The 9,235-nt window shown below is 58.0% G+C and overlaps 3 protein-coding genes across 3 annotated transcripts in view; 1 reads left to right on the top strand and 2 right to left on the bottom strand.

Moving 5' to 3' along the window:
- Window positions 1-3,185, top strand: part of LOC101150852 (putative ubiquitin carboxyl-terminal hydrolase 41) — a 29,934-nt gene extending 26,749 nt beyond the window's left edge. Inside the window, exons 10-12 of the mRNA XM_055375395.1 lie at window positions 422-589; window positions 2,826-2,957; window positions 3,108-3,185. Coding sequence (XP_055231370.1) covers window positions 422-589; window positions 2,826-2,957; window positions 3,108-3,161 — 354 coding nt within the window. The 3' untranslated portion in view covers window positions 3,162-3,185. The remainder of the gene's footprint in view (window positions 1-421; window positions 590-2,825; window positions 2,958-3,107) is intronic.
- A 1,177-nt stretch (window positions 3,186-4,362) lies between these two features.
- Window positions 4,363-5,390, bottom strand: LOC115931939 (uncharacterized; the record flags this gene model as incomplete). The annotated part of the gene is made up of 1 exon (XM_031005557.3): window positions 4,363-5,390. A coding segment is annotated over one exon (867 nt), but the record flags the coding sequence as incomplete, so codon positions are not given.
- LOC134758221 (serine/arginine repetitive matrix protein 2-like) lies at window positions 5,381-8,893 on the bottom strand. Its single transcript, XM_063704922.1, has one exon. The coding sequence runs from the start codon at window positions 8,777-8,779 to the stop codon at window positions 5,396-5,398; it is 3,384 nt and encodes a 1,127-aa protein (XP_063560992.1). The 5' UTR covers window positions 8,780-8,893; the 3' UTR covers window positions 5,381-5,395.
- Between the last annotated feature and the right edge of the window lie 342 nt (window positions 8,894-9,235).

The raw sequence follows: 9,235 nt of genomic DNA on the forward strand, positions 1-9,235 counted from the left end.
AGGGAATCTGGGTCTGGCTAGTATCTGGGACGCTGTGGTTCTGATATCTGGAGCCGTGGATGTGGCTTCTCATGTCGCATCACTGAGAGGGACTGCAGGAGGGGGCCTGAGAGCAGCCGGCAGGGTGTTTCCCTCGGGGCGAGACCAGCTCCCTGGAGCAGACGCGGTGGCTCCCTGGGTCCCGGTACCTGTGCAGAGCACTGTGCCCTTGTGCCTCTTGTGGGGGGCCACATGGTGGTAGAATAGCCAAGTTTTGCATTATTCTCAGAGGAGCTCAGCAGATTCAGTGAACAGGAGCCTTGAACTCCATGATGTCGCCCTGCTCCCCTCTTTTTGGGAAGAACGCGTTGCTAGCCCTGACATTTCTCTGACTCTCTCATTCCAAGTGGACTTCATCTCCAGAGTGATTTTGTTTTTTCAGGTCTTGAAGCTGACCCATTTGCCCCAGACCCTGACAATCCACCTCATGCGATTCTCCATCAGGAATTCACAGACGAGAAAGATCTGCCACTCCCTGTACTTCCCCCAGAGCTTGGATTTCAGCCAGGTCCTTCCAATGAAGCGAGAGTCTTGTGATGCTGAGGAGCAGGTGAGATGATCCCGACCTCCTTGCCATCCTGCCTCTCCCCAGATGCCATGTCCTTTCTGTTTCCCTTCCTTCACCCCCAGTCTGCTAGGAGCCACCTGTTCCTCAGAGACTGTCCCCAGCCTCAAAAGCCTTTCTTCTTTCTAAATATTGGATTTGTGTTCATATGCCTCACAGCACTGAGGGACAGAATCCAGAATTCAGTAGGCTTCTTTGGAAATAATGTGGAATACATAGAAATGCGTAGGCAAACATGTCATTATGTGTTCATAGTACCAACCAAACTTTCTTCCTCAGATGGCCTGTGCCCCCTTTGAGGATAATCATAAAGTAGCCAGTTGACTGGACCACATTTAATCAGAGTAAAGTTTAATTCACTTGTCCTGAGATAATAACTTATCGAGAGATTCTGAGAAAAAAAGAGACACAAGGCCAGGTGATGTGGCTCATGCCTGTGATCCCACACCTCAAAAGGCTGAGGCAGGAGGATTGCTCGAGCCCAGGAGTTCGAGACCAGCTTCGGCAACATAATGAGACCCCGTCTCTCAAAAAAAAAAAAAAAAAATTAGCTGGGTGTGGTAGCACAAACCTTTAGTCCCAGCTACTTGGGAGGCTGAGTTGGAGGATCACTTGAGCCCAGGAGTTTGAGGCTGCAGTGAGCTATGATCTGTCATTGTACTCCAGCCTGGGCAACAGCACAAGACCCTGTCTCTAAAAACAAAACAAGAAAAACTAAAAAAAAAAAAAAAAAGACACAAATATCTTTTTTTCCATAGATTTGAAATGCTACATAACAAATTTTGTATTTCTGTATGTACGGGTCTATTTTTGGAGTGTCTCTTCTGTTTTATTGGTCTGTTTGGCTATTTATGCTCTAGAACCATGACATTTAGAAAATTAAGACCTGATAATACGTTACAATAGCTCCTATTATAACATGATTTCTTTCCCTACTTAGGCCATATACATTTCATAGGATTCTCTTTTTCTTTCCTTCTAGTTCTTTTTATTTCTACCTGCAGATTCTGCCCGATGAAGTATATTTAAAATTGTTTTTCACTTAAAAAAGACTTTTTTGGCTAGATGCAGTGGGTCACACCTGTAATCCCAGCTCTCTGGGGGGCCAAGAGGATTGCTGGAGTCCAGGAGTCGAGCCCAGCTGGACAACAAAGCAAGACTCCATCTTTGCAACAACAACAAAAAAGACTTTGTTATGGAACATTACAAATAGATACCAAAGTGTGTAGTGAAGGAAGAGTTAAACAGTGAATCCTTGGCTGTAACAGTTACCAAAACGCATGGCAGGTCTTGCTTTTCCTATAACCCACCCTTTTGTTTCACCCAACCCTGTACTGGATTTTTTTGAAGCAAATCCCAGACATCATACTATTTCACTTATAAACACTTCATTATGTATCCCTAAAGAATAAGCACTCAAAAGATAATCATCTCCATCTTGCAATTCCTTAATAGCATCAAATATCTGGTCAACATTCAGACTTCCTGACTGTTGTGTAATCTATGTGGTTTGTTTGACTCTAGATCCAAACAACACCTACACTTGCATTTGGTTAAGTTTCTTTCTTTTCTTAAGTTCCTTTTAGATTTCCGCTCCTTTTCTTTTCCTTGCAGTTGATTTGGTTGAATATTTTTTTCATATGCCAGCACTGGCTGGTTGATATCATTTAACATCACCTATAACCCTTTTATTTCTTGTAAACTAATATTTAGATACAGATATTGCCCTGCATTTTGTAAAGTTCTGCACAAAGTCTGCAAATGGAAATAGGGATAATTTCAGCCTCCACACGGGTGACTCAGCTTTGCGTGTGCTGCCCTTGCCCTCTGTCTCCCCTCCCCCTACAAAAGACTTTTTTGGCTGGGTACGGTGGCTCAGGTTAGGGTCATTCCTGGGCTTGTGGAGAAACAGAACTGTGTTCTGATGATCCCCACCCCTCCCAGGGGAAAGTTCTAATCTTGCCTTGGCTTTGGGGGCCTCTCTCATGACCTCCTGCCTTCCATCTCTTGTGTGCTCTGCCCTGCCAAGCTGCTGAGCCTTCGCAGTTCAGGATCCACACTCAGGAAAGCCCCTCCTGGAGGGTGCCCACTGGCCATGGGTCAGGACTGTTTTCTAATATTCTAAAGTCCCAGAGTCGGGCCTCGGGTGGACAGGTATAAATGTGTGAGGCAGTCGTGTTTGTGGTGGTGGGTGAACTGTCTCGTGCCTGTCTCTTTCCAGTCTGGAGGGCAGTATGAGCTTTTTGCTGTGATTGCGCATGTGGGAATGGCAGACTCCGGTCATTACTGTGTCTACGTCCGGAATGCTGTGGATGGAAAATGGTTCTGCTTCAATGACTCCAATATTTGCTTGGTAAGAAACATCATCCACAATTGCCTCCAGGCTCTTGGGAGTTGCTAGGGGTGGGCTTGTCTGGAGGATGAGGGGCACATTATAGCGTCCTGTCCTCTGTGGGTGCTTGTGTCAGCTGGCTGCTTGACCCCATTTGTTTCTGGCTTCCAGGTGTCCTGGGAAGACATCCAGTGTACCTACGGAAATCCTAACTACCACTGGTAAGAAACAGATTTGGGTAATTGGAGTCTGATGAGCTCACATAGGGTCCTTCGAGCTGCATGAAATGCCCGTGGATTTCCCTGTTACTAACATGCTGATGGCTCACTGTCCACCTCATCTCCAGCACTCACCCCACCACCCCATGTTTGCCTCACACGTCACACTCCAGGAATATTAAAGTACAGGTAGCTGCCAATCAGCCGTGCCCTCCATCTCCCGTCTGCTGTGCACATGCACTTCCTGGCCGTATTGTCCTCTCCTCGTTTACCATCTAGGCCAACTCCCCACTCATGTTTTCATACTCATGGCCTTTTCCTATCCTGTGAATCCTTTGCTGATTCACCCAGATTCGTAGGGGCTTCTTGTATGGTTTTTTTTCTTTTTTTTGACGGAGTCTCGCTCTGTTGCTGGGCTGGAGTGCAGTGGCACAATCTTGGCTCACTGCAACCTCCGCCTCCCAGGTTCAAGCAATTCTCCTGCCTCAGCCTCCTGAATAGCTGGGACTACAGGTGTGTGCCACCACGCCCAGCTGATTGTTTTTTGTATTTTTAGTAGAGACGGTGTTTCACGATGTTGGCCAGGATGGTCTCAGTCTCTTGACCTCATGATCCACCTGCCTCAGCCTCCCAAAGTGCTGGGATTACAGGCATGAGCCACCACACCTGGCCTTCTTATATGATTTTATTGCATTTGAGCATACCTCTTTTACAGCGAAGATCTTTTTTTTAATTTAATTTTATTTTTAGAGATGGAGTCTTGCTTTGTTGCCCAGGCTGGAGCATTGTGGTGTGATCATAGCTCACTGCAGCCTTGAACTCCTAGGCACAGGTGATCCTCCCACCTCAGCCTCCTGAATAGCCAGGACTACAGGCATGCGCCACCATGCTTGGAATATTTTTAAAAAATGTTTGTAGAGATGAGGTCTCGCTGTGTTGCCAGGCTTGTCTCAAACTACTGGGCTCAAGCCATCTGTATGGTGTCCTCATTAGTGATGTCGTATATAACGTCCTCATCAGCGATGTCATATATAGCATCCTCATTAGCGATGTCGTATACAGCGTGCTCACTAGCAATGTCTTTTTTTTTTTTTAATTATACTTTAAGTTTTAGGGTACATGTGCACATTGTGCAGGTTAGTTACATATGTATACATGTGCCATGCTGGTGTGCTGCATGCACTAACTCGTCATCTAGCACTAGGTATATCTCCCGTTGCTATCCCTCCCCCATCCCCCCACCCCACAAGTCCCCAGAGTGTGATATTCCCCTTCCTGTGTCCATGTGATCTCATTGTTCAATTCCCGCCTATGAGTGAGAATATGCGGTGTTTGGTTTTTTGTTCTTGCGATAGTTACTAGCGATGTCTTATACGGTGTCCTCATTAGCGATGTCGTGTACAGCGTCCGCGTTAGCGTGCCTTGTCGGTGTCATTAGCAATGTCGTATAAAGTGCCCTCATTGGTGATGTCTTGTACAGTGCCCTCATTAGTGATGTTGTGTACAGTGTCCTTGTTAGCGACGGCTTGTACGGTGTCTTCGTTAGCGATGTCATATACAGCGTCCTCATTACCGATGCCTTATATGGTGTCCTCATTAGCGATGTCCTGTACAGCGTCCTCGTTAGCGTGCCTTGTACGGTGTCATTAGCAATGTCATATACGGCGTCCTCATTAGCAATGCCGTGGACGGCGACCACGTTAGCGACGCCGTGGGCGGTGTCCTCCTTAGCGACGCCGTTGGTGGCGTCCTCGGTAGCGACGCCCTGGGTGGCGTCCTCAGTAGCGACGCCCTGGGCAGCGTCCTCGTTCGTGATGCCCTGTGCGGCGACCTCTTTAACGATGCCGTGGACGGCGACCTCGTTAGCGATGCCGCGGACGACGTCCTCGTTAGCGACGCCCTGGACGGCATCCTCGTTTGCGACGCCCTGGGCGGCAACCTCGTTTGCGACGCCGTGGGCGGCGACCTCGTTAGCGACACCCTGGGCGGCTACCTCGTTAGCAACACCGTCGGTGGCACCCTCAGTAGCGACGCTCTGGGCGGCGTCCTCCTTAGCGATGCCCTGGGCAGAGTCCTCATTCACGATGCCCTGTACGGCGACCTCTTTAACAACGCCGTGGACGGTGACCTCATTAGCGACGCCGTGGACGACGTCCTCGTTAGCGACGCCGTGGACGGCGTCCTCCTTAGCGATGCCATAGGCGGCGTCCTCCTTAGCGACGCCCTGGGCGGCAGCCTCGTTCATGACGCCCTGGGCGGTGGCCTCCTTAGTGATGCCCTGGGCGGCGTCCTCGTTCGCGATGCCCTGGGCGGTGACCTCTTTAACGACGCCATGGACGGCGACCTCGTTCGCGATGCCCTGTGCGGCGTCCTCGTTAGCGACGCCCTGGGCGGCGTCCTCCTCAGCGACGCCCTGGGCGGGGTCCTCCTCAGCGACGCCCTGGGCGGCGTCCTCGTCTGCGACGCCCTGGGCGGCGTCCTCGTCAGCGACGCCGTGGGCGGCGTCCTCCTCAGCGACGCCGTGGGCGGCGTCCTCCTCAGCGACGCCCTGGGCGGGGTCCTCCTCAGCGACGCCCTGGGCGGGGTCCTCCTCAGCGACGCCCTGGGCGGGGTCCTCCTCAGCGACGCCGTGGGCGGGGTCCTCCTCAGCGACGCCCTGGGCGGGGTCCTCCTCAGCGACGCCCTGGGCGGGGTCCTCCTCAGCGACGCCCTGGGCGGGGTCCTCAGCGACGCCCTGGGTGGCGACCTCGTTCGTGATGCCCTGTGCGGCGACCTCTTTAACGATGCCATCGACGGCGACCTTGTTAGCGATGCACTGGATGGCGTCCTCGTGTGCGATGCCCTGGACTTCGACCTCCTTAGCGACGCCCTGGGCGGCGTCCTCCTTAGCGACGCCCTGGGCAGCGTCCTCGTTCGCGACGCCCTGTGCGGCGACCTCTTTAACGACGCCATGGACGGCGACCTCGTTAGCGACGCCGTGGGCAGCGTCCTCAGCGACGCCCTGGGCGGGGTCCTCCTCAGCGACGCCCTGGGCGGGGTCCTCGTCTGCGACGCCCTGGGCGGCGACCTCGTCTGCGACGCCGTGGGCGACGACCTCCTCAGCGACGCCGTGGGCGGCGTCCTCCTCAGCGACGCCATGGGCGGGGTCCTCCTCAGCGACGCCCTGGGCGGCGTCCTCGTGTGCGATGCCCTGGACTTCGACCTCCTTAGCGACGCCCTGGGCGGTGTCCTCGTTAGCGACACCCTGGGCGGCGTCCTCCTTAGCGATGCCGTGGGCGGCGTCCTCGTTCGCGATGCCCTGTGCGGCGACCTCTTTAACGACGCCATGGACGGCGACCTCGTTAGTGACGCCGTGGGCGGCGTCCTCGTCAGCGACGCCGTGGGCGGCGACCTCAGCGACACCGTGGGCAGTGGCGTCCTCAGCGACGCCCTGGGCGGGGTCCTCCTCAGCGACGCCCTGGGCGGCATCCTCGTGTGCGATGCCCTGGACTTCGACCTCCTTAGCGACGCCCTGGGCGGTGTCCTCGTTAGCGACACCCTGGGCGGCGTCCTCCTTAGCGACGCCGTGGGCAGCGTCCTCATCAGCGACGCCCTGGGCGGCGTCCTCATCAGCGACGCCCTGTGCGGCGTCCTCGTCAGCGACGCCATGGGCGGCATCCTCGTCAGCGACGCCCTGGGTGGTGACCTCGTCTGCGACGCCGTGGGCGGCGTCCTCCTCAGCGACGCCCTGGGCGGGGTCCTCCTCAGCGACGCCCTGGGCGGGGTCCTCCTCAGCGACGCCCTGGGCGGGGTCCTCCTCAGCGACGCCCTGGGCGGCGTCCTCCTCAGCGACGCCCTGGGCGGGGTCCTCCTCAGCGACGCCCTGGGCGGGGTCCTCCTCAGCGACACCCTGGGCGGCGTCCTCGTGTGCGACGCCCTGGGCGGTGTCCTCGTTAGCGATGCCCTGGGCGGCGACCTCGTTCGCGACACCCTGGGCAGCGTCCTCCTTAGCGACGCCGTGGGCGGCGACCTTGTTAGCGATGCCCTGGATGGCGTCCTCGTGTGCGATGCCCTGGACTTCGACCTCCTTAGCGACGCCATGGACGGCGTCCTCGTTCGCGATGCCCTGTGCGGCGTCCTCGTTAGCGACGCCCTGGGCGGGGTCCTCCTCAGCGACGCCCTGGGCGGCGTCCTCATCTGCGACGCCCTGGGCGGCGACCTCATCTGCGACGCCGTGGGCGGCGTCCTCGTAAGCGACGCCATGGGCGACGACCTCAGCGACGCCGTGGGTGGCGTCCTCCTCAGCGACGCCGTGGGCGTCCTCCTCAGCGACGCCCTGGGCGGGGTCCTCAGCGACGCCCTGGGCGGCGTCCTCGTCTGCGACGCCCTGGGCGGCGACCTCGTCTGCGACGCCGTGGACGGCGTCCTCCTGAGCGACGCCCTGGGCGGGGTCCTCCTCAGCGACGCCGTGGGCGGCGTCCTCCTCAGCGACGCCCTGGGCGGGGTCCTCCTCAGCGACGCCCTGGGCGGCATCCTCATGTGCGATGCCCTGGGCGGCGACCTCGTTCGCGATGCCCTGTGCGGCGTCCTCGTTAGCGATGCCCTGGGCGGCGTCCTCGTTAGCGATGCCCTGGGCGGCGACCTCGTTCGCGATGCCCTGTGCGGCGACCTCTTTAACGATGCCATCGACGGCGACCTTGTTAGCGATGCCCTGGATGGCGTCCTCGTGTGCAATGCCGTGGACTTTGACCTCCTTAGCGACGCCCTGGGCAGCGTCCTCGTTCGCGATGCCCTGTGCGGCGTCCTCGTTAGCGACGCCCTGGGCGGGGTCCTCCTCAGCGACGCCCTGGGCGGCGTCCTCGTCTGCGATGCCCTGGGCGGCGACCTTGTCTGCGACGCCGTGGACGGCGACCTCGTCAGCGACGCCGTGGGCGACGACCTCCTCAGCGACGCCGTGGGCGGCGTCCTCCTCAGCGACGCCCTGGGCGGGGTCCTCCTCAGCGACGCCCTGGGCGGCGTCCTCGTGTGCGATGCCCTGGACTTCGACCTCCTTAGCGACACCCTGGGCGGCGTCCTCGTTCGCGATGCCCTGTGCGGCGTCCTCGTTAGCGATGCCCTGGGCGGCGTCCTCGTTAGCGATGCCCTGGGCGGCGACCTCGTTCGCGATGCCCTGTGCGGCGACCTCTTTAACGATGCCATCGACGGCGACCTTGTTAGCGATGCCCTGGATGGCGTCCTCGTGTGCGATGCCGTGGACTTTGACCTCCTTAGCGACGCCCTGGGCAGCGTCCTCGTTCGCGATGCCCTGTGCGGTGTCCTCGTTAGCGACGCCCTGGGCGGGGTCCTCCTCAGCGACGCCCTGGGCGGCGTCCTCGTTCGCGATGCCCTGTGCGGCGTCCTCGTTAGCGACGCCCTGGGCGGGGTCCTCCTCAGTGACGCCCTGGGCGGCGTCCTCGTCTGCGATGCCCTGGGCGGCGACCTCGTCTGCGACGCCGTGGACGGCGACCTCGTCAGCGACGCCGTGGGCGGCGTCGTCGTCAGCGACGCCGTGGGCGACGACCTCCTCAGCGACGCCGTGGGCGGCGTCCTCCTCAGCGACGCCCTGGGCGGGGTCCTCCTCAGCGACGCCCTGGGCGGCGACCTCATTCGTTATGCCCTGTGCGGCGACCTCTTTAACGATGCCATCGACGGCGACCTTGTTAGCGATGCACTGGATGGCGTCCTCGTCTGCAATGCCCTGGACTTCGACCTCCTTAGCGACGCCCTGGACGGCGTCCTCCTTAGCGACGCCCTGGGCAGCGTCCTCGTTCGCGATGCCCTGTGCGGCGACCTCTTTAACGACGCCATGGACGGCGACCTCGTTAGCGACGCCGTGGGCGGCGTCCTCGTCAGCGACGCCGTGGGCGGCGACCTCAGCGACACCATGGGCAGTGGCGTCCTCAGCGACGCCCTGGGCGGGGTCCTCCTCAGCGACGCCCTGGGCAGCGTCCTCGTGTGCGATGCCCTGGACTTCGACCTCCTTAGCGACGCCCTGGGCGGTGTCCTCGTTAGCAACACCCTGGGCGGCGTCCTCCTTAGCAATGCCATGGGCGGCGTCCTTGT

Source organism: Gorilla gorilla, chromosome 23 (genome assembly GCF_029281585.2).
Source record: "Gorilla gorilla gorilla isolate KB3781 chromosome 23, NHGRI_mGorGor1-v2.1_pri, whole genome shotgun sequence".
Classification (NCBI taxonomy): Eukaryota; Metazoa; Chordata; class Mammalia; order Primates; family Hominidae; genus Gorilla; species Gorilla gorilla.